Source organism: Eleutherodactylus coqui, chromosome 3 (assembly GCF_035609145.1).
Source record: "Eleutherodactylus coqui strain aEleCoq1 chromosome 3, aEleCoq1.hap1, whole genome shotgun sequence".
NCBI lineage: Eukaryota > Metazoa > Chordata > Amphibia > Anura > Eleutherodactylidae > Eleutherodactylus > Eleutherodactylus coqui.
In genome coordinates this window covers 65,705,424-65,731,243 of record NC_089839.1, presented here as the reverse complement: position 1 = coordinate 65,731,243, position 25,820 = coordinate 65,705,424, and the positions used below count along the sequence as shown (strand labels likewise).

General features: G+C 42.4%; 1 protein-coding gene across 2 annotated transcripts in view; it reads right to left on the bottom strand.

Annotated features, from left to right (window-relative positions):
* Nucleotides 1-2,929: 2,929 nt before the first annotated feature.
* The window catches only part of SHLD1 (shieldin complex subunit 1), a 113,822-nt gene continuing 90,931 nt past the window's right edge, over nucleotides 2,930-25,820 (bottom strand). For both annotated transcript variants that reach the window (XM_066595672.1, XM_066595671.1), the window contains one exon: nucleotides 2,930-3,452. In XM_066595672.1, the coding sequence (XP_066451769.1) occupies nucleotides 2,983-3,452 (470 nt within the window). In that variant the 3' untranslated portion in view covers nucleotides 2,930-2,982. The remainder of the gene's footprint in view (nucleotides 3,453-25,820) is intronic.

The following is a 25,820-nucleotide window of genomic DNA, read 5'->3' as shown; positions in this document are numbered from 1 at the left end:
AGAGTAATTGGGTAATGCATTATGGACTATGTTTTCTCCTTCTGCCCCTGGTAAAAAATATAAATCTGGGCCTAAAGCTGAACATTATTGGAAAAATGTGATTTTTTTGTATTGAACTCAAACTGTTAAAAAAATTCCTCAAATACCTGTGGGTTCAAACCGCTCACTACACCCCTTAAAAAATTCCCTGAGGGGTGTAGTTTCCAAAATGGGGTCAGTTGTTGGGGGTTTCAAATGCACTGGTACCTCAGGGGCACTGTAAACACTACATGGGGTCTGAAAATTATTCCAGCAAAATCTGCATTCAAAAAGCCAAGAAGCGCTCCTATCCTTCTGAGTCCTGCCATGTGCCCATACAACAGGCTACGTCCACATATGGGGCATTTCCGTGTTCGAGAGCAACTGGGTAACGCATCATGGGGTACGTTTTTTCCTTCTGCCACTGGTAAAAAATATAAATCTGGGCCTAAAGCTGAACATTATGTGAAAAATATGATTTTTTTGTATTGAACTCAAACTGTTAAAAAAATTCCTCAAATACCTGTGGGTTCAAACCGCTCACTACACCCCTTAAAAAATTCCCTGAGGGGTGTAGTTTCCAAAATGGGGTCAGTTGTTGGGGGTTTCAAATGCACTGGTACCTCAGGGGCACTGTAAACACTACATGGGGTCTGAAAATTATTCCAGCAAAATCTGCATTCAAAAAGCCAAGAAGCGCTCCTATCCTTCTGAGTCCTGCCATGTGCCCATACAACAGGCTACGTCCACATATGGGGCATTTCCGTGTTCGAGAGCAACTGGGTAACGCATCATGGGGTACGTTTTTCCTTCTGCCACTGGTGAAAAATGAAAATCTGGGCCTAAAGCTAAACATTATGTGAAAAATTGGATTTTTTCGTATTGAACTCAAACTGTTAAAAAAAATTCCTCAAACATCTGTGGGTTCAAACCGCTCACTACACCCCTTAATAAATTCCCTGAGGGGTGTAGTTTCCAAAATGGGGTCAGTTATTGGGGGTTTCAAATGTACTGCTACCTCAGGGGCACTGCAAACACTACATGGGGTTTGAAAATTATTCCTGCCAAATCTGCATTCAAAAAGACAAGAAGCGCTCCTTTCCTTCTGAGACCCACCATGTGCCCATACAACAGGCTACGTCCACATATGGGGCATTTCTAAAAACTGCGGAATCTGGGTAATACATTCCAAGTTTTGTTTCTTTGCTAACTCCTACTGTTTTATATATATAAAAAAAAAGGTTTTATATTGAAAATCAGTAGAAAAAAGGAACTGTTCTAATTTTTGATGCACTTTCCTTTAATTCCTGTAAAACATCTAAAGGGTTAATAAACTTTCTAAATGCCATTTTGAATACTTTGAAGGGTGCTGACTTTAAAATGGGGCAATTCATGGGGGATTCTGATATACAGGCTCGGCAAAACTATGTCTGAACTGCATTGGTCCTTAAAAAATTTAGATTTTGAAATTTGCTAGTAAATGTGAAAAATTACTGCTAAATTTATATACTTTGTGGAGTCTGCAAAAAGTAAAATAACACTTAAAAAATGATTGCTGTGTAAAGTAGGCCTATGGGAAATGTTAATTAATAACTATGTTGTGGTGTTTGACTTTCTATCTTACAAAGAAAACAATTCAAAGTTTGAAAATTGTGAATTTTTCCAAATTTTCAGTAAATTTGGATTTTTTTTCCTAATAAGGACAAAATTTATTGATGAAATTTTTACACTAACATAAAGTACAATATGTCACGAAAAAACAATCTCAGAATCACCTTGATAAGTAAAAGCATTCAAAAGTTATTAGCACAGAAAGTGACAGATGTCAGATTTGAAAAATAAGGCTTGGTCCTTAAGCTCAAAATAGGCCATGTCATTAAGGGGTTAAATAGCCAGAACGGCTGTTGATCAGGAGAAATTCCAACTGCCGTACTTAGAGTCAGGGAGGAACTTTTCCCTGAAGAGTGTTGATCCAGGGATTATTCGGATTGCCATTATGGAGTCGGGAAGGAATTGTTTACCAAAAATGGGGTAAATTGGCTTCTGCCTCATTGGGTTTTTTTTTGCCTTCCTCTGGATCAACATGGGGGGATGGAAACTGGATGGACATTTATCTTTTTTCAGCCACCCATACTATGTTACTATGACCTGTGTCAATTTAATAAAAAAAAGTTCTGACAATCTTTGCATTATTTTCGGTATGACCCTCACATTATTTGAATGAAGAGCAAATACTGTTATATCCAAATATCTTAAAAACTTAACTTTATATCTGGCGTCCTTACCTTGTCACATGACTGTATATTGTCAGTTGTACTGTAGACATTGTGTGAAAGTCCAATGATGACTTACAAAGATTTAGATTACTGAAAAAACATGTAGACATACGCAAACAAAGGCTGTGAGAGATCAGTGGTCAATAGTAGAGATGAGTGAACGTACTCGTTTAGGGCGATTTCGCAATTGAGCATCGCTTTATTCGAGTAACTGACTACTCGGGCGAAAAGATTTAGGGGGCGCCGGGGGTGAGCAGGGGGGTGCAGAGGGGAGTGTGGGGGAGGGGGGAGAGAGAGCTCCCCCCTGTTCCCCACTGCTACTCCCCGCTCCACCACGCCGCCCCCTGCCACCGGGGCCCCCCGAATCTTTTTGCCTGAGTAGTCAGTTACTCGAAAAAAGCGATGCTTGATTGCGAAATCGCCCTAAACGAGTACGTTCGCTCATCTCTAGTCAGTAGTATAGTTCCTGTTACTTTGATGCACGGCCGGTGGGCCACATAAAGTGAGATGGCAGTCCGGATTCGGACAGCGGGTCTTGTATTTGCATGTGTGCCTTAGGGGAACATTCGTATAGCCATGTTCATGGTTCTGTGTTTATACTCCGCTTCTGAAAACATCAATTAAGTTACAAAGAATTTAAAAGCATCTAAAAAAAACATTTATTAACATTTAAAGGCAATTTAAAAGGTCAGTTACAGGAAGGGGAGGTTTGGTCCACGATGAACCTGATCACATCTTTGGAAAGTCCAGGGACAGGTTCCACATTCTTGGCCTCTTCTCGAGAGGAGAAGACGTTGTTGCTGGAACGGCTCTGTAATACTTTCTCCCCTTCCTGATTTAACACAATTTTGCCCAGTTGAAAGCACCGTAAAGCATATAAATGCTGCTTTTTGCTCAGGTCTGATATTTTCTCTGAAAGTTGGCGACACAAAGTATCGTTTTTTCCTTTCCAAGTGCTTTGTTCATAAAATGCATCCAGGCTGGCTTGAATCTGTGTATCATTGAGACCTTGATTTGTCCCCAGTTTGTGTAAGAAGTTCAAGGTAGAAGCTGTTTGCTGTGTAACTATGGATGCGTCACTACTTTGTAGACTATTTTGAGATTTTTCATCTTCTTCCAACTGTGGCTCATTATTTTCACAAGAATTTCTCCTGGAACCTGCATTAGGAGAGAAAGAGAAAAAACCCTTAATATTACTTGGCGTGTTATAAATACTCAGTCACGTATCGTGTTTGTTTCAAATGGATTATGTGGATACTACACTGGTCAGAAAAATTACACATCGAATCATGCTGGATGGTGTTACAGGCATCATGGCGTCTGCAGACCCTTTCTCATCTGTCATTTGTTCTCATGGTGAACCTAAGGTTGGGACATCGAAAGCCGACATATCGAAATATCGATATATTGCTATTGCTCTGGCGATACTTTTCATCGATATTGTTATGTCCGATATATCGGTAACATCGATAGTTTAAGGCGATATAAGATCGATTTTTGTAAAGAAGAAACGTGTCTTGTGGTCCGGTGACCAGATGTTCTTTCTTTACATTCTGCCCTTTCCTTTGTGTTGGTCAGGATGTAGTTTTGCTTGCGGCACTAATGAACTTATAAACAAGTTCTAGAAACTTTTGGAAAGTGTGAGGCGACTCTTCGTCCCCAATAAGGTTTGCTCCAGGCAAAACGACTCTCAGAAAAAGTGGGGTCTTAGGCCCCTCCTCCACATGAGTTTGTTCATCACGTTAGATGCAGGCTCTGAATGCCGGCTGTGGGCAGTGCTTTCTAAATGAAACATTTCCACATGCAGATGGAGGGCTGCTCTGAACACACGAAGGTCGCATCCAGAAAAGGAGACATGATATGTTGTGCGTTCAGCGTCTGACACGAACGCAGTGCCTATAGAAAAGATAGGAGACCCATCTAACGCAATTACAATTGCGTTCGGGGCACTGCGTACATGTTACCAGACCCTGCATTGTTTACAAGTTGCCATGGAGACCGTTGGTCCCTGCAGGGCATGCAGCCCCACAAACACATACACACACACACAGATCATGTGATTATGATGGGCCAAGAAAATAATATTTCTTAGCTCATTAGATAACGATTATTGGGGCCAATGATAAAAACTTCTTTTCATACTCCTAATTTTAATTCTGTTTCATCTGTAATTTTTTATTTTCCTTTGTAACTTTAATCTATTTTCATCATGTTATTAATAATTAGAAGTTTATAATAAATTCAACAGTTTAAAGTTTTAAAAGAAAACTATAAAAATTTTTTGGGTGATTGTTGCTTTATTAACCCTAAACCTGTTTTATTTTTCTACAGCATTTAAAAAGGCGATATATCGAAATATCGATAGTTTTCCACCGATATTTTACAATAATCGATAGTATCGACTATCGTTGAACAAACTATCGATATTTTTGTGTCGATGTCCCAACCTTAGGTGAACCTGCTCTCATCAGGTGCCAATGGCGGATCGGTCAATTCTGGTCTTCTCTGGCGTATGCCAGTTGAGCTGCACGGTGCTGGCTGTGAGCACAGGCCCCACTAAAGGGCATCGAGCCTCGTGGAGAGTTCCTGACAGTCCGATCAGCATCATGCAGACTAGTAGCCCACTGGAGGTCATTTTGTAGAGGTTTGGCAGTGCTCCTCCTATTCCTCCTCGCACAAAGGAAGCAGGTTCCAGCCTTGTGGCTGGGTTGATGCCCTTCTATGGCCATGCCCTGCTGTCCTTGTGTAACAGCCCTGCCTTTGTGTCTGCTCTATGCTCTTGAGGCTGCAAACCTTCTTGTAATGGCACGTAAGGCTGTATTTACATGGGCTATTATCACACACGCTTTATGTGCACTGCGAGATGCACAGAAATCGCACGTGAAACGAACACATTATTCTAAATGGGTTAATTTTTCATGAGTGATTTTTCTCTTGCAGAGATGCTGTGAGTTAGAAAAATTGCAGCATGCCCTATTTTTGGCCGATTCTGTTCAAGAATCACCCATTATTCCCCGTGGGAACAAAAACAAATACCATAGCACTTCTATGCAAATGCAAATTTCATGGGAATGCCTTGCGATTTTTCTCTTTTTACTATTGAAACATGCAATTTTCAAATGCGTAGGTCTAGCTCAGGTGCAATCTGATTGGGTCGTAGGTACCGCCACATACTACCAGTAGCAATCAGGACACTAGCGAAATGCAAACCTAGAGAATAAGAAGGAAGGGTAAAGAGAGAGTAATGGTTGTGGCCACCTGCAGAACCATTCCCTTCTGGGGTTTGTCTTGCTATTGCCTCTCCAGTGCTCCTATTGTCACTTTCGTTTGCAATTAATTCACAATCATTTGTTTCCTAATTGGACAGATTGACTTCCCTAAAGTTTAAAGGGGTTGTCCCGTGCCGAAACGGGTATTTTTTTTTTTCAATAGCCCCCCCGTTCGGCGCGAGACAAACCCGATGCAGAGGTTTAAAAAAAAAAAACGGATAGTACTTACTCGAATCCCCGTGCTCCGGTGACTTCTTACTTACCTTGCGAAGATGGCCGCCGGGATCTTCACCCACGGTGGACCGCAGGTCTTCTCCCATGGTGCACCGTGGGCTCTGTGCGTTCCATTGCCGATTCCAGCCTCCTGATTGGCTGGAATCGGCACACGTGACGGGGCGGAGCTACGAGGAGCAGCTCTCCGGCACGAACGGCCCCATTCAGAAGGGAGAAGACCGGACTGCGCAAGCGCGTCTAATCGGGCGATTAGACGCTGAAATTAGACGGCTCCATGGAGACGAGAACGCTAGCAACGGAACAGGTAAGTGAATAACTTCTGTATGGCTCATAATTGATGTACATTACAAAGTGCATTAATATGGCCATACAGAAGTGCTGAACCCCACTTGCTTTCGCGGGACAACCCCTTTAAGTGACTTGGAGGTATACTGTGATGTTTAAGTGTTCCCTTTGTGATTTTTGAGTATTGTAGTAAAAATTTACAGTCTAATTCAATTGAGAAGGAACATCTCAGGTCCTATGTGCACCATGTACTAAGTTTAGGCCTCCTTCACACGGGTGACACCGCAGCACTGCGAGAAAATCGCAGCGATATCGCATCGCTGCACCGTGCAATATCACTGCAATTTTCTCGCAGCAATACTGTGATTTTGTAGCGCTACAAAGTCGCATGTAACGCTACAAAATCGCGCGACTTTGTAGCATCATGTGCTAGGATTTTCTGTGGGAGCTTGAAATATAAGCCCTACCCCGAAAATAAGCTGTAGCTGAAGGAGAAAAAAAAAAGTATACATCACCTCTCCCACGCTGTCCGGGGTGCCGCCGCATCTCTCCCCATGTCCTGGCACTGATCTTCTTTTTCATCTTCTGGCCAGGGATTGAAAAATCCGCGGCTGCTGGAAGCGCTGGCTGTGATTCGCTGACACTTAGCCAATCACAGCCAGTGCTCGAAGAATGGCTGTGAATGGGTCAATCACTGCCATTCATCGAGCACTTGCTGTGATTGGCTAAGTGTCACCCAATCACAGCCAGCGCTTCTAGGAGGCGGGGATTTTTGAATCCGCGGCCAAAAGAGAAGATGATGATCAGTGCCGGGATCTGGGGAGAAGCTGCGGCCAGGCTGACAACGCGGGAGAGGTGATGTATGTGTGGTTTTTTTCCCGGCAGTTAGGGCTTAGAGTATAGCTTTGACAGTAGCATTTGCTACTGTGAAAGTTGCATCGCATCGCATGCAAACCGCGTTTTCATGCGATGTGATGCAACAGAGAGGAAGGCTCCATAGGGAAACATGGGCTACAAAACCTCATGTGTCGCGGGTATATCGCTGGACCTGCGAGGTTTGTGTGTCATTTTGTAGCATGCTACAAAACATCTCATGTGTGTAGGAACCCATAGGAAAGCATGGGCTTCACATACATGCGATTTGTAGCATTGTAGCAATGCTACAAAATTGCGCGACTTTGTCGCCCGTGTGAAGGAGGCCTTATGGGCTCGTAAGACTAGAGACCGCTGAATCCAGGAATATGCTTTTTATACTCACCTGCCTCCCCACCCGCTTGGTGCTTGGTCTTCATCCAGTGCTCTTGCATATGTGTGCATGAGCACTAAATGAAGAGATGAGTCTAATGCACAGACAGGTGCCAGTTTCCCATAGCGAGAAAACGGGAAGGCAGGAGAGTATAAAAAACAGATTCAGCAGCCTCTGTCCTATGAGCCCATAAACTTAGTATACTTAGCACTATATGGTGCTCAGAGACCCAACAGGTTCCCTTTCATTAAATGGTAGGATTGTAAAAATGTGTACGTTTGAAGTGAGGTCATGGTTGGATTGGCGCTTTGGATCCTCCAGTAAACCCAACTATATTAAATCCAGGAGAAGTTAAATCTTCTTGGAGGTAACATTCAAGCCAATCTCTTAATAGTTTGAAAATGACATATTTGACTTTACTGATGTGATGTCCTGTCTGTGTAATGCTAAGAGTAAAAATAATAAAGTGCACCTGCACATGTTTTGCATTGGTGGGCCCCCAGAATCACTTCCTACGGAGGGCCCATTGAACACCAGTCTGACATTGTGGGAGGAAATCCCTATATTTACCAATAACCTAATATAGTGCAGCTGCCTTCACTAGGATATGATCAGGCATGAATGTGCCTCTATAGCCAGCCTGTGGTCTATGTTCTCTCCAAATGTAGTCTGCCAGAAACAGTTCTCAGAAGATTTGTTTTGGAGAAGTTTTTTCTGTGGAGAATCCAAACCTAATTTTCGCTAAATAAAATAAGGAGATGACACTCGCCCCACATACAGCCGTGTAATATGTGTATGCTCCTACCTCTTTGGATGGAGCCAAGGGTCACATAGGAGTACCCCACAGTAATGTTAGGTTGATCACTACCGGTATAGTCAATAGTAGCTTTTTTCTATGATTGGGTAGCAACTGAATAATAGTAATATCAAATATAATACTATAAATGTAGCCAGATGAGGACAATGATTGAATGGCATTCAATGTTTTTGGGGAACAAGCAGCCTCCATGGATCGCATACTGTCTACCATTCATAGTTGTCACAAATACATTTTTGGCTCTTTGTCTTTGCTCTCTACTGAACTTTCTGGCAAAGGGTTATGTTTGAATACCCAAAAACAGTAGTCAACCATGTTAGTGTTTAAGCCAAACAACCTGTGTCAAGGCTCAGAAGCCATGTTGGCTCAGGACTAGGATGACGTCTTGGCATCAACTCCAGCACACGTGGCCAGCGCATGCCCATTGTCATTTCAGCGTTGGACACAAACTTGATCACTTCTCTGCTGCGTGGGGATGGATTGGTTGACTTGGAGGCGGATATCCCAGCCAGCCAATCAGCGCTTGTTTGAACATATATATTCTAGCTGCTCGTCATAGGAGACACCAATTATACTTCTACTCTGAAGATGTTTGTGGTCAAGTCAGTGGCTCCCGTCCTGTTCCACTGTCAGATAAGTCTATTTGCCTTTAATGTAATCTGGGGTGTAGTTACATCCGTTTCCGAACTGGTTCCTGTTTATGTATTGGTTTAACATCTGATTCTTAGTGTTCTTGTCTAAAATCTAACACTGTGTATATTGTTTCATATTACTACAACCATTATCCTTTTTTTTTTCAACTAGGGAAAGTCAGGGTTGCCCCAGGTTCCTGATGGGAGGTCCCCCTCATCAGGGAGAGTGCTCTACTTTTACGTAAAGTCTATCACAGGGGTGTCAAACTCATTTTCACCGAGGGCCACATCAGGCTTATGGTGACCTTCATAGGGCCGACTTTAAGATAGTATAGTAAGAGTCCATTCACACAAGCGTATTTGCGAACATAATATGCAGTGAATAGAAGCCATTGATTCCAATGAGTTCATTCACATGATGTATATTTTCATACAGCATGGCCTATTTTGTTGCGTACTACGCACCCCGATAGGCCATTGAAGTGAATGGGCCGCGCAAATACGTGGTGAATGCACAGGAAACCTATGTATTTACTGTATATTTGTGCACCATTTCAGTGGGCCCATCTGCGTTCTTTTTTGCTTGCCCAAATATGCAGGCATAAGTGATTTTCGATTGCGCAAATGCGCAGCGTAATTGTGCCACCGAAATACGATTACGCCTGTGTGAACGAGCCCTAATAGTGACCCTGATAGTGGCCCCAGTAAAAATAGTGACCCTGATAGTGGCCCCAGTAAAAATAACGACCCCCACAGTGGCCCAATTAGTAATATTAACCCTACCAGTAGTAATACCCCCATAGCAACATTAACCCCCCCCTCAGTAATAATTATAAGCCCCCTCGGTATTAATAATAAGCTCCCCTCGGTAATAAGCCCCCCCTTCAGTAATAATAGTTCCCCCTAACCCATATACTTACCACCTCCTTGCTGTCAGCACCGCTCCTCCTCTGCTTGCGCTGAGCCCGCATGCACACTGACATCAGTGTGTGCGCCCAGCACGTTTCCTCCCTGAGTCCTCTCCAGCGGAACTGAAGAGCAGAGGACTCGGGGGGGGAGGATCCCGGCTGCACACTGGCGTCAGAGTGTGCGCCGGGATCAGCGGTAACAGCATGATTACCTGCGGGGAGCTGCGGCACCCCAGTTGGTAATCGCTGCAGAGGTGAGCGGCGTCGACACGCCGCGTGCCACATAACACAAGGCAGCGGGCCTTGTGTTTGACACATGTGGTCTATCACATTAATAGGTTAGGTTCAGATCTTCCTTACCCCCACATTTTGGCTTCATTATACTAATTTTGTGCTATGCACATTACAATATTGTGTGTATATCCGTCCTTTTTGGACATGAAACTACGTCCAATCTGGACTAGGTATTTTCATCCTGCTCAGATATAACAAGTCGTAAAGAAACAGAAACTAGGTCCAATGGAGCCCAAAGTTTGCACAATTTGACTCAGTTTGCCTCATTAAAGTGAATGGATTTGTTTGAATACGGTTTGGGGGTATTTCAACGTAATCCACTATTCAGCGAAGAGCTAAAATGCCTAACATCTCACAGGTAAGACTGGGTTCACATAGCAAAATACGGGCTTTTTATTTAGTTTTTTTCCCCTTTATTTAGTGGGGAATTTTTCTTTAAATAATCAAATACTAAACTAAGATAGATTCTAGATGATGAGCTATAATACACAATCTCATTATTCTGCACAGCCTGAATCATATCATACATGGCCAAAATTATAGTCATGTAATCATCTGCTTCATTATTGCCCAAAGTGCTTGTTTATCACTACATTGAGTCAAAAACTATGCAGCCTTAAGTCTGTGGATATTACATAAGGATAAAAAACACAGTATAGCAGCTCATAGGGAAACCCAATGTATAACTGCCAATTAAAATGTTCTGGTTAACTTTGTCAGAATTTATTTCTTTGAACTTTAAAAATCTGCAATATCTCAAACTTAAATGGGATGACTATAAAAAAAATGACATGAAATGCAAACAAATTTCTGTGTATTTAAAGGCATCAAAAGACCATGTCTGTCTTAGATACGCTGTTTATTCTTTTGAAGCCCAGTTCGGTACAGTCTTATTATTTAGAGTAGCAACAAATTGGCAGAACTAAATGAAGGTGGAACCATTAGGAGGAGAATGTAACCTTGAAGTGATGGTTTGATAAAAAGAAGAAAGTGACTTCTGCACAAAAATGAAAACAAGAGGGTTTGAATATTTTCAAAAAGAAACAAAAAAGGAGAAATCGAAAAAACAATGTTTTATAGTACTGCGATACATTACCAAGAAAACTAGCCACCACCTCCCTACAGAAAACTAACAGAACTCTAATGTGTAACCTTTAATAACAGTGATACCCAAACCAGGAAAGGACCACATTACTAGATTCCTACAGGCCAATCTGCTTGCTGCCTGAGGATGTTAAGGTTATAGTCAAGGGTCTGGCTAACAGGCTCTCTGGTGTAATATCCTCTCTAATACAACGAGACTAAACAGGGTTTATTCCAGCGAAGTCCACTGCGATTACTATCAGTTGATTATTCCTTAACTTGCAAATTCCAGTAGATAAATTAAGGGTAATGGGTTATCTGTCCATTGGACGTTGCCCAAACCTTTGGTAGTGTGGAGTGGAAGTCTTTATGAGTGGTCCTACACAGGATGGGCGTTGGTCAACAGTTCATTCAATGGGTTCATATGCTATATATTGCACCCGCAGCGTGGGTACAGGTGAATGGGTGTTTAAGGTCCTCATTTAATTTACATAGAGTACTAGAAAGAGGTTGTCACTGCAACTATTCGTATTGGCCATAGAACCCCTTGCGATTAAAATAAGTTCCAATGCAGCTGTCAGGGGCTTTAAATGAGGAACTTGAGAAGATAAAATAACATTGTATGCTAATGATGTGCTTATTTTTCTGGAAAACTTTCTGCCCCCAGCAGAGGATTTTTATGACAGATATTGGCACAAAATGGTTTCTATGGCTGTTCCGCTCTCCCATCCTGAAAAATACCAGTCATTTTTTCAGGACAACAAATCTGAATATATTAACCCTTTCCAATCCAATGTCTGACATCTAAGGACATTCTGATTGAAGGCTGTACAGCTCCGATGTCTGGCAGGGTATTCTTACTGTAGATTACTGGCCGCTGTGTTGTCGGGGGTCTCTCCAGCATGTCACATACTGTAGTACTGGCTCTAGCCAGCAGATGGTGCCATTGTATAATGGCAGAAAGAGAAAGCCCCCTAGAAAACACTGAATCCAAAATTGGATTGCAAAGGGTTAATCAAGTGTCCTAAATTATGCAAAAGGAAGTACATTGCAAATAGAAGGAATATAGTGGACTATAGCAAAAAAGAATAGTGCGCTATAGTTGGAAGTTCCAGTCAATTTATGAATGAAAAGAAAGGTGGAATGCACATTATGTGAACAGAAAACTCCTTCCACCATATGACTCTGCTGCCGAAGCCGGACCAGCGTCTGCCGCAAGCACCACGAGTGTGAGTACATTCTTTATGTCTTTTCTGTATATAAAGAGGTGCATTTTAATGTTTTGAAAGTATTTTTATGCTTGAGAAAGGCGTGTTACAATCGCTAAAACACGTTGCATTAAATATTGGTTAATATAACCTACGGACCATCGGGTCTACTACATCAGGTCGCCCTCCCCAACGTGCGTTTTTACGAGAATTTGAGACGTTCCTCCGAATATGCCTCCCATTACTTCTGTGAAGTAGTGGTCCTCCAGTGTGGCTTTCAGGCATGTTAGAGGATGGACAAGTATTTCCCATTGAGAACAATGGGCGAAGCGTTCTGAGGAACGTGAGAAGATAGGGCATGCCACGGTTTTCAAAAGAATAGAGTTCATATTCGCTCAAGTAGTGTGCATCTCGTAACACACCAAACTCACACGGGATTCTTGTACGTGTGAGGTAAAAAAAATCCATGTGTGTCCTCAGAACACCTCACCCATTGTTTGACCTTTAACCCTTTCCAATCCACTGTCTAACGTCTGAAGACATTATGATTTAAGGCTGTACAGCTCCGATGTTGGAAGACATCTGTCAGGGTTCTCTTACTGTATATTGCCAGCCTCTCTGCTGTCAGAGCCTACCCAACGACGTTGTATAATGGCAGAAAAAGAGTAAGCCCCCTAGGAAAACCAGGATACAAATTGGATTGGATTCCCTGAAATCAATGGGAAACACTTGAAACATGAAACACGTATCTGACGATGGTAATTTTACAGAAGTGATGCAAGGCGTTTTTGCATGACAAACGCCTTGCATCCACAGGTAAAACTCACACTGACAAGCGTGATGTCGGGCAGAGAAACGCGGCCCGAATTTGTGCTCGCTCTTGTGAATGTAGCCTAAAAGCCTTATGCCTATTTGTCCTAAAAACTGCTGAGTATAAAACTACCTTAAGGTCCGACGTCACATGGGAGTAAGTGCATTTCCATATGGATTTGCATCACATATTTGCGCAACGGGCATTGCGCATTTGCTAGTGAATGTGCATTTTTTACTGTATTTTTTGTGGACAAAAATCATGCGCAAAAAACCACACGACCATACTGCCATTCATTAAAATGGGCAATTCATATAATTAGTTCCATGTGTTCTATTTCCCTGTGCAAATGCTCAGGCAAATAGAAGATGCTGCGTATAGTTTTGCACGATAGATTTGCGCACTTGTAAATGAACCCATTGAAATCAATGAGTTGAATTCACTGCATATTGCACACACAAATATGGTCATGTGAATCTGTCCCCATGGGATGGAAATCTCGCAGAATGTCTGCAGCGGGACCACATGGAAATTCCGCGAGATTTCCACAGCGGAAAGGCAGCTTTGAAGTGGCTTTCCCGCTTGTATTCCGCTGCAGAACTCTCTCCCATGGGTGGATGAGATTTTTGCAAATCTTGTTCCATTTTACTGCTTAGTCTCAGGCTTTAGCATGCATGTGGAATTTCCATTTGAAACGTCCACACGGCAATTCCGCCCCATGTGAACCCAGCTTTAGCCTGAATTCCCACCCCATAGAGAAAAGAGAGTCTGCAGCAGAAACGGCGCTAAAATTGACATGTTGTGGATTTACATTCCGCGTTGCATGTCATTTTGCATGCAGCTTGTCCACAGCGCACTGTCAGCAGCGTGTCACCGAGATTTTTGCAAATGTCGCCCACTTTGCTGCTTAGTCTCAGTTTTAAAAAGGCATATGGAATTTTCGTGCAGACCCTCCGCAGAATTTCCATCCCATGTAAAACCAGCCTTAAAACAGAATGGAGATGGAAAATTAAGAAACGGATAGAAATTGACGATTTCATGCATTTCTATGGGTAGGAAAATGAAAACGTTTTATTTCCGTTTTGCTGCTCCTATGACGGATCAACTAGATGGAAAGCAAAACCGACAGTAATACTGCAAATTAGTACCATTTTTTCACACCATACGGAGCACTTGCCTTACCCACTATGGAAAAGTCATTTCCCAAGTTGGTAACTCCCAAACTTTTACCATGGCGGTAACCCAGAAAAAAGTTTACCGCTCTAGCTATAGGACTTCATACCTACTGTGGGTCAAGAGGGGTGTTGTCTCACCTTAAGGAGAGCCCCCAAACAGTGCGAGGAAACACCTAGGGGGTGAGTGGGCCAGGGAATGGCATAGTCTCTCCCCAAGGAGAGCACCCAAAAAGGGTGTGAGAAGACACCTGAAAGGTGAGGGAGGAGACTTGTAAGGCCATGCATGCTCCTCTGGGTAATTTATGCAAATGAGGAAGATAAAACAATGCCTATTGGATGGCAGCATTCCTTCAAATTAATGTACAACGGACCTTGTTGCCATCAAAAACATTAAAGTTTCGCAGACCATTTAGCTAACAAACGCTGCTCCTCGTTAGGCCTCATGTTAGCCGTTTGATCCTTGTATGAAAAGCGTTGGGTTAGAAGGTCAGGAAAAAGAGTTAATGCAAATACCATTTTGTTCACAAAGAAATGAGCACATTATACATATATAAGGGGAAGCTGAGGGCTCAATCAGATGATTGCAATTTAATTAGAAACATTACCGTCGTAGCCGCCATCGTGATTGGTGTAAATGTCATGTTCCATTAAGGAGCTTGCATTTGTTTTGCAGCTGGTGACCAAGGCAAATAAATTCTAACGCAATGAACCAGCAACGGAGGAAGAGCTTTGCAGACTCATTCTAAACCTTGTACCTTCATGCGGTTCTCCAATGGCACAGAGGGCTTACGAATGATGGCTTCTACATAGAGCCGATAACTTTTCGCCTGTGATTAATTTTTGCAGGATAAAGTAATTATAGTTGAAGGAAAGACATCATTTATCTCACAGCATGGGACTGCTGGGAACATTCCACCGCTGACGCACCGCTAATGAATAACCAGACTATAATCCTACACATTGGACTTTTTTTTAAGTCAAAACATATCAATACTGCAAGATATAAAGGGATTTCTAAGGGTCCTTTTACATGGGGCAATTGTAGGGCACTTAAGTCTTCCTAATGATAAGCACTTCGGTGCTTTCAACGATCGCTCAGGAAATGGAGGCGGAGCAGGTTGGAGATCGCCCCGGCCGCCCGCCTGCACTCACAGTAAACAGGCAGTCAATTATAGATAAACAACTGCCTGTTTACACGATCATCGTTGGATTTTTAGGTCTCATGTCCACGGCCATGGCGGATTCTGCGGAATATCGCAGCAAAGTCTGCCACGGCGCCCCCTAAAACCCCCATACTCACCTCCCTGATTAGTAAGCGTTATTCCTGTCCCTCGAACCGTCACGCATGCGCAGTACAGAGCATTGCGCGCCGTCAGTGTGGTAAGACGCGGCCAGCAGTGATGTGTATTCACGCGATACTTCCGCGGTGGAATTCCGCAGCGTGAGCATTGAGTTATTAGGTTCAATAGAACCTTATAGCTGCGGCATAAATAACAAATGCCAAAACGCGGCAGAAATACGGCCGTGGGCATTAGCCCTTATGCCTGCAAAAACTAAACTACAAATTAACGAATTATTGTTTGTTGTTCAGTCGCTGGCAGCATTTATAATGAAGATTTATCATTCAGATTTACACAATCCAACGATAATCTGAACGATAATCTTTTAGTGTAAAAAAGGGCCCATATTCACAGGCAGGTCATCAGTAGCTGATCAGCAGGAGTCCGCCACCCGGAAACCCGGCCGATCACCTGTTTGCAGGCTTCTGTTTCAGTGTATAGAACAGGAAGTGAATGGCTCCATACATTGTTTGGTGGCCTGGCATGGTATTGCAAGTGCAATTCCCACTGAAGTGCTTGCAATACCATGCGGGTCACTGTACAATGTATGGAGTCAAGTACTCTTTGCTCCCTGCTCCGTACACCAGAAGAGTGAACTAGCAAATGTTTGACTGCCCAGGGTCCCAAGTTCAGAACCCCGCTGATCAGCTAGTGATGACCTATTCTGGGATAAAGTAGTACAATTTTAAACAACTGGAAAACCCCTGTAAAGACAATATGCATTTACAAATGATTAACCCCCTAATGACCAAGATTTTTTTCCCCATTTTCGTTTTTTCCACTCCCCTTTTAAAAAATCATAACTCCTCTATCCATCGATGTAGCTGTATGAAGGGGGGTTTTTGCAGGACAAGTTGTATTTTTCAATGGTACTATTTAGAGATGAGCGAGCATACTCGCTAAGGACAATTGCTCGAGCCAGCATTGTCCTTAGCGAGTATCTCCCCGCTCGGAAGAAAAGGTTTGGCTGCCGGCGCGGGTGACAGGTAAGTTGCGGCGATGAGCAGGGGGGAGCGGGGGCGGGGGGGAGAGAGATCTCCCCTCCGTTCCTCCCCGCCCACCGCCGGCATCCGAATCTTTTCTTCCGAGCGGGCAGGTACTCGCTAAGGGCAATGCTCGATCGAGTAATTGCCCTTAGCGAGTATGCTCGCTCATCTCTAGTACTATTTAATGTACCATATAAAGTACTGAAAAACTTTTTAAAAATTCTAAGTGGAGAGAAATGGAAAAAAATTACATGTCCAACCCACATGTGAATAGAAAACTTTTTGTTCCTTAGCACGGATGGGTTATAATAGCAGACAATTGGTTTGATACCATTACAGAGAAACAGAAAGACAAGACTCTAGTGGGCAAAAGAGGACAAAAACGGGATCACTGAACAGTGAAAGGAGTTGCAATGCGCTACTAGATGGAGCTGTCTAATAAACTGGGCATTCAGTGTATTTACCTTTAAGGCACTATGAATATTGACCAGTGATTAACCTGTTCATATTGTTCTTTAATAGGATGATTGGTTACTGTAAAGCGATGCAAACATTTTGAATTATCCAATTATAAATTTTTAGGCTAGGTTCACATCTGTGTTGGAACTTCCAGTCGGAGGATCCGTTGCAGATCTGGGTCAAAATACAGGAAGAAAAAGCGCTGCATGCAGCACTTTATCTTCCATCCAGAAGCCGGACAGGTGAATGGAAACCCGAATGCCCCCGATTATAGTGAATAGGGTTTATTTGGCGCTGTTCAGTTCCATCCAGAAACTGAGTTGTTTGGTCAAGGGATTCCCCTTTCCTGCTCCCTGAATGGAACAGAAAAGGGGAACCCCCGGCTCAGTTGTGCAACCACCCTAACAGGTTCGGTTTATAGAATTTTCTAAAATGACGTGAAAGCAGTCGGAGGAGTACTATTACTAGAGACAACATTCACGGCCATGATTATCTATGGTGAGCGTTCCAATATTTAATATCCCATGAGGCGGCTGACATAAAACATTAAGACAAATGGAAATCATCTCAGCGGAGAGCATCAATAAGCTTTAATACAGCGTGTATCCAATCCACGCAAACAACAGGGTGCGCGCTCAATGTGCCGCTCAACACAGGATTCTCCGCTTCACTATAGTAATCGATTAAACTCTGCAACAGGCACATAACAGAAAATCCCTTTTCTATCTCCCCGGCTTTGTTCCAGATGACTCCCAGGTGTACGCGTCACCTCCATGTATCTCTCGCAACAACTAACATGGTAGCACCCTCACGCATCGGCACTAATGAAGTCTTTTACATTTTCTTCTGTTGTCACAGAAACACGATTCATACGAAGAATGGGAGAATATTCCAGAAGATAGAAAGCAGAAGGGCGAATAGTTCATAGAGCGGCTTCAGAAGAAGTGGAAACACTTCTAATTCACATTAAAAATGCTAAAATCAAAGTCTGAATTCAAGGTGTGAAATAAATGTTACTAGTTGTATAATGAAATGTTTCCAATTTGTATCAATTCATCCCGATTTTCTAGATCTCAGTAAAGAGGAAATTACATGGCTGACTTCCAGTGGATACAAATCAGTCCACATACAGGCAGATCTCAACAGAAAGTAAGTCTGTGTCACACGTGTATGCTTATTTGCGCCAATTTTTTTTCGCATCAGGTGTTGCGTATTTGCGTGCACCACAGCGTTTTTTACTGTACTGTGCAAACACTCACCATAGCTCTAAGCCATTGAAATGGCCAATAACACCAACTGCACACGAATGAGTCGGATTCCGCATGCGGGAGACCGCAGCAGAATCTGGTTCTGACCCGTCCGGCAACCCTGCGCTCCTTCTCAGTACCTTTCTGCATTGAGGATGACCGCGTATGCTCGCTGTATGTCATGCGCAGTATAGATTTTTATTTCTTTTAAATTGTATTTCCAGCACTGTCGTTAGGTGATGACGCGGGTAACCAGATTGCCAACCGCGGATGGGCTCTAGTTGGACGGCTTCCATTGACCTCAATGGAAGCTGTCCGTGCGGATTCACATGAAAGTAGAAGATGCTGCGATTTTAAATACGCTTGCAGAAAACACAATTGCTATCAGCTCATCTGAGCGGACACGCGAATGTTCTATTTTTTTCAATAGGCGCAAAATACCGCGTATAGTACCTGTGCGATTCCACATTTGAAATCCGGTCGTGTGAAGCCGGCCTTAGTTTTAAAAAATCCATGAATTACTAAAAACTGCGGTGTGGGACCCAATCTTCGGCCACCGGGAGTAAGCAACAAGGGCAAATTCACATGGCCGTCTGCTTGTCTGTGCGTTCCACATTATGGCTTGCTAGATTGACTCGATGTTCGCTATGTGTAGATAAAATGGTTGGTAAAATGGTTGTAAATGTTTTATGATGGCGATATGTTCATCTACTGGAGACATGTATTCACTTGCGATCATCGGCTCTATGTCGTCGAGCCGAGGATTCGGCTTGAACTGTTCGTCATCCACAGCTTGGTCTTCCACGTTTTGGGGACATGGCAACAGTCAAACTGGTAAGCACTTGATATGAGCGTCACTTATCAAGGCTTGACTGTGAAGCACAACAGCTCCGCTAGGCTTAACATAAGAGCTTTGACCTTGCCTGACGGGTAACTCAATGTATCAAACTCAAACTTTATGATTTTACGGCGGTGGTCAAGATGTACCAAATCTAATGGCACCAAAATCATCCATCAAAGATCATGCAAGAGCATCAATGTGTGGTGCAAGAAAGAGCCTGTAGGCTTTTTTTTATATTAGATGAGGCTATTCCCATGTATGTATTTCCTCTCCTTGGCTGTTTTCATGGATGTGAATAGGATACACCATGTGCACTATCAGTGGAGATCGGACCGCACATGAATGGGTGCCCGTGTGCTCACATATAGCCGTGTAACTCCAGCCTAAAGGTTCCTACTGCATAACTCTAAGCAGAGACCTTCAAATCCCTTAACTCTTTCAGGATATTTGATGTACATGATCCACATAGTCAATGGCCAAGTGTTTCCAAAAAAATCCGTTATTGAAGAAGATTCCGTCATGGATATCCCGGGGGGTAAAGGAACCCAGTCGTGACTGGGCCATCAAGTACTGCAGTTTGCCGCTGACACAGAAAACTCATATTTTTGCATGTCTATGTCTAAAACAAAAGATCACAAAACATTACTCTATAAATTTGTGTACGGTAAGGGAGCATTCCCATAGCATTTTTCACTACGCTGGGGGATTCTGTCTGGGTGGGCCATCACCACTGCCACAAAAAGAACCGATTCATTCATTGTCATTACCGGTAGTAAAATGGACACTACTTTGGTTTCCCTTTGGCATGAGTTCCATTTTTTTCTATTATATCTAAAGTATAGAATAACCTAGTTGACTACGTGTTTCTATACTCCAAAATGTGATTGGTCTCAGTAAGAAAAACCAAGTAATCTTGTAGATATGATACCTTTTAATGGCTAACAAAAATACATGATGTTATAGTCAGCTTTCGAACATATGCAGGGTTCTTCCTCAGGCTTAATGGAACAAATTTAGAGATGTATTTATATTATAACATATACCCATGATCACATGGGAGGGCACCAACATGGTGAACTTAATTTGCACTTAGATAAGTACCAGAGACAGAGGGTAAGAGGGCACAGTCCCTATAAAGGAAACAAATGGAACTCTTAAAGGAGCAAATCCTGTTGATGACCTACCCTCAAGATTGGTCAATAGTTGATCGCTGATTGTCTGGCCTGCTGTCAGTGCAGCGGAGCCAGACGTCATCATCAGGGTCAGGGCAGAAAGCGTCATAAAGGGCTTCACTCCAATTGAAATCAATAAGAGCGCTGCCTTGTATTACACTTCCTCCTCCGACCCCAGTGTCAGAGACAGAAGTGTTAGAAGTGTAATTGGAGGCTTTAGCTCCTATTGATTTCAATTGGAGTGAAGCCCTCCATGATGCTTCTGCCTTCGACCCCAATGACTATGTCCATTCCTGCTGCACTGACAGCTGGCCAGGCGATCAGCTGATTTCTGGGTTCCCAAGTGGCAAGTTCCTGGTGATTAACTATTGATGAGGTCATCAATAGAATTCACCCGGAAAACCCCTTTAACTATTGGACACCAATGTAATGTCTGTTTTACTAAGGACAGTGAATGGTTCAGTCCATTTTTGTTTGGGGGTTTCGTCATATTGCTGTTTTTGGCAGCTATGATGGAAGCCCAGGACAGAAATCCACAGCATAGTGAAAAATGCTGAGGGGATGCTCCCCAAGAAACGTTAGGCAATTATACTCATCACAGTCATCTATACTAATACATTACTATTCTAGGTCAATGACAACTCTTCTCTTTCTTCATTATTCTTACACACGCTTCATAAAATATACGACACTTGTACAATCATCACTATCCCATTATTCAATGTCAAGATGACAACGCATTCAGATACAGCGTTGGATTCATAGTCCGCGCTTTAAGCCAATGAAAAATTCATCCAAAATACATAAATAGGCCTCTAAGGGGATTTAGTATGTAAACATTTTTTTTGCCAAGACACAGTCGTCATGGAAAAAAGGTTATTTGCATATATTTTCTTCTTTCTAGCCAGAATTAAAGCTTATGAAATCAAAACAAAATTGCCATAGTTTTGGGCAATGGTGCGCTCAAGCCAACAGCCAATAATGTTATCGGTCCATATGTTTTCCAACCTCATGTTTAAAAAAGTTGTATGAGATTAGCAAAAAAGTTCCCTCTTTTTTCAGAAACAGCACTGCTCTTGTTTACAGATTGTTACTGGTATTACAGCTCAGTTTGATAGCAATTATGGCCAATGTACAAGAGAGGCACATTACCATAGTATGTTGGGTCAAAAAAGGCTTTTGTTCATCAATTTCAGCCTATTACCCCCCTCCCCTCCTCAATGTTGATCCAGAGGAAGGCAAAAAAGCTTAATGAGGTAGAAGCCAATGTTCCCCCTTTACGGGAAAAAAATCCTTCCTGACTCCAATCTGGCAATGGGAATAAAATCCCGATCGCCGACCCTTCTGAAGTAATTAGTGACTATAACATGTAATATTGTAACTAGAGATGAGCGAGCATACTTGATAAGGCAAACTACTCGCGCGAGTAGTGCCTTATGCGAGTACCTGCCCGCTCGCCTCTAAAGATTCGGGGGGCGGGGAGCGGCGGGGGAGATCGAGGAGGAACGGGGGGGGGGGGGGGGTGGGAGATCTCTCTCTCACTCTCTCCCCCTGCTTACTCCCGCAACTCACCGTTCTCCCTCGCCGGCACCCGAATCTTTAGAGACGAGCGGGCAGGTACTCGCATAAGGCATTACTCGCTCGAGTAGTTTGCCTTAGCGAGTATACTCACTCATCTCTAATTGTAACGCAGTCTCTAGAGAAAAAGTGGATTTCTTTATTAAAACTAAATGTTTTTCTTCTTCTCAAACAAGCCCTTTACGTTGTTAAATATTTTCTCTCACCTAAATCGCTGCTATGAATAAGTCAGATCTTGTATTTGCATTCGCAGCACAAGGAACATCATACTAAGGATTTGTTAGTTTAATTATTCTGAGCAAATGTGAGTTTTTGTCTCCTCGTCATCTATCTCCCTGCACATTATTGCCATGTTCCTTCCTTCCATAAATATGATTGCACCGAATCGTAAAATGCAATTTTTAATTACATTTCATAAATTGCCATTTAGGCACCATTTCTTTGGGAAAGAACATAGTACTGGTTGTAGACAAATATGATGGACCGCGCTGCAGAGTAAATACCTGCAATGTTGAAAAGAATCTGAAGTATCCACTATTTATGTTCTAGAGGGGACAGGAAAAACTTTCCATTACACTTTTATACCACATAAAATAATTTATAATCATCTTAGTAATGCTTTAAAAATATTTTGTAGAATAGGAGAGGGGTGGGGCAAACCCGAGGGTATCGGAGGCTTTGGTACCACATGAATGTCTAGAGAGCAAAAAAAGCCTTAGGAAGGGCAGTGAAGAATGAATGGACTATAGAGGTGCTGCCAACCAGGAGAACTCACCAAAGTTGGGCATGGCAGATGTGTGAAGAGCTGTAGAAAGAAAAGACTGGTGGATAGGCACAACTCTCCAGAAAAGATAGTGGAACGGTAGAATGTATTATCTAACTTCTTTTATTAAGTATATTTAAAGAACATCATAGGATACGCGTTTTGGGGAGAACCCCTTCCTCAGTCACGCTAGGTGAGACATCATGTCTAGGACTAAGGGATATGGATCCTAAAAGTGCTAGTTGTACCAGTGCTGGAGCTAGCAGAAGAAGTGGAAGATGACTTCCCAAAACATGTATGCTATGCTGGTTTTTAATATACTTAATAAAAGATATGTTGGACGATACATCCTACCGCCCCACCAACTTTAAAAATAGCTTGGAGAATGTTATGCCATAATGCTACCTACTGGCACTAATTATATAGGAATTCAATAGATACTGCTTAATGAATCACATAAGGTTTGATGGGCTATGGTTTTATGATGCTTAAAGAGAACCTGCGTTTTCACGCTGGAGCTCTCGGGCTCCATCAGCTGTTTTTGGCCCTTCCCAGGAGTTGAAGACGGCCCCATTTAGCACTATATAAACACTAATGGGGCAGTCTTCAGCTGCTGGAAAAAGTTAAAACGACTGACAGGGCATGATCAATCTAACGTGAAAGTGCTGGCACTCTTTAAGTGTACGAGGGGAAAACTTATCATTTTATGAAAAGTCAAAGGGCTTAGTAAAGATTGAGGTCAAAACTTAAAATTGCTTCACAACCACCCTGTCCTTCCTGGTTGCCGCAGACCAGAACATGTGACTGCTGCAGCCAATCACTGGCCACAGCCACAAACTTTTATAACCAGTGATTGGCTGCAGTAGTCACATGTCCTGGTCAGCAGCAATCAGGACAGGCAAAGTGATTGTGAAGCAATTTTAAGTAATGGGAAAACCCCTTTAAAGAGGTAATCTAGTAAAATTAAGGTATCCGCTATCCACAAGATAGGTGATAGCTATCTTATCGGTAGGGGTCCAATCACTGGACCCCCACCAAGCACCAAAACAGGGATCTCACATACCCCCGAATAAATGGAGTGTTGGTCGAGAAGGTGTGCTGCTGCTCCATACATTTCAATGGGACTGTCACAGATTGGCCATGTGCTTGAACTCTATTTCCAACCAACAGTTCCACTAAAACGAATAGCAACATGCTATTCCATTCATTCAGCGGTCGGGTCTTCATCATTCAGATAGTTATCCTTTATCATTTGTATAGGGAATAACTCGAGTTTACCGAAATACCCCTTTAACAAATAGGTCACCTGGATGCTGACTTGGAAATGTCGGCCTTGATAATCATGACTGAGCATAAGATCATAAGCCATACTTTCTAATAAAGTACATTAGAGTAACTTATCACACCTTCTAGAAAAGTGACTAGTAAATATAGAACCATATAAACACATATTAAAAAAAAAAAACTTTATAGACCCTGGTGCATAGTATTAAACGAAAGCCGATTAAGGTGTTTATAAAGTAGAGTCTGCCCAATTCACTAGGGCTTACCTGTGGATAGGGTGGGGTTGAAAATTACCCCATATGACAGGGGGCAATGGCTTCAGATTACTAATATGGTCAAGATCGGCCCCTATACCAGTACTCATAGGCAATTAGAGAAGCCATACTTTATGTGTTTTCTTCGCTGGTAATAACTTACTGCAACAACATAACTTTTGGTTGTAGTGTACTGTGTGTTGCCGGCCTGTTTGTATAGAACATGTGGAAAGAACAATGCCTTGTAACCACAGCAACTACTGTAGAGAGTATCTAGATGTGTGTACTGTACAGTAAAGCAAACTACCAATAGTGATATATATATATATATATGTATATATATATAGATCATTTTCGTTATTTTGAAAGGTGCCTGGAGTAACCATGATTGCTTCATGTGGACATTTTCAATGTTATAGCATATTTTGATGGAACAATAAGTGACATTTGTGCATAGATTAAAACATACAAGCAATGAGCATTATTACTATCCTATATCAGTACTTCTTACACTTACTTATGATGTAGAGTTAGGAATTCGGTGGGTGAAACGTAATCCTTCAGAGAGGATGATGATGGAAGCAAATAATGCTTTAAAAACTGTAACAGACGAGTTTGGGACTACAGGTGCAGTTCCCATTTGAATTCAATGAGAACTGTGCCTGCAGTACTAAACTGGGCCACTACAATATGGACAGCACTATCTGCTTCCAGCTCTCATAGGTGAGCTGGCGATCAGCTGATCGGTAGAGATCAAAAGCAGTGGACCCGCACGGATTAACAATTGCTAAGCTATCCTGAGAATACGTAATCAATAATAAAAGTCCAGGGCAACTCCTTTAAATATAGTTATTAAGTTGAAAGGGGATGCAAAAATGGATAAAACCTGTTAGGTACTTTAACAAGCAGAACGGGCAGCATATCTTTACAGATGCCTCACCAGGGACCCCTCCGGTGCTTTTATTAAATCTTGTAGCCCCCCATCCCCTTTTGACCACAATGGATGCTGTTACTTATGGAACCCAATCCTAGTCTACTATCAAGTGGGTGGTTTTCACCGGGGTCAATAAAATGCTAGTTCAATCATTAACATTGGGCAGTGTAGACCACCTAATTGACAGTAGACTAGTTTTTCAGAGGCCTCTCAGAGAATGAAAAACACAATTTGAGCGTTTGCTTTGGGTACTATTTCTACTTTTCCCTTGAACATTAGAGTATAATTTATTGTCCAGTTATTTCGCCGGCATACTCTGTATATTTCCATTGAGAATACTGTTCTGTTTACTAACCAATAAAATAACACCAATTTTTTTTTTCTGCCCTATCCCTCCATCTCTAGACAATGTGTGGCTGACTACTGGGAGTAATGAGAGAAAAGCACAGCAGGCATTGCTTCAGGTTTGATATAAATAGACTGAGACTGGTGGGACATTGAATTATGCGCATTGAGAAACATTAAATATTAAGCAATCTCATTTTGTTTTACTTCAAGCGAGACGTCTTCAAGCAGCAGCCGGATTACAGCAAGCCTGAAGTGGTGTACAGTAAATAGGAAAAATAAACGTGTAGTGGTATAGAAGAACGCCGGAGTACATTATGAAATTGTATTTGTGGATATACATTTTAGGCACAGTCACACA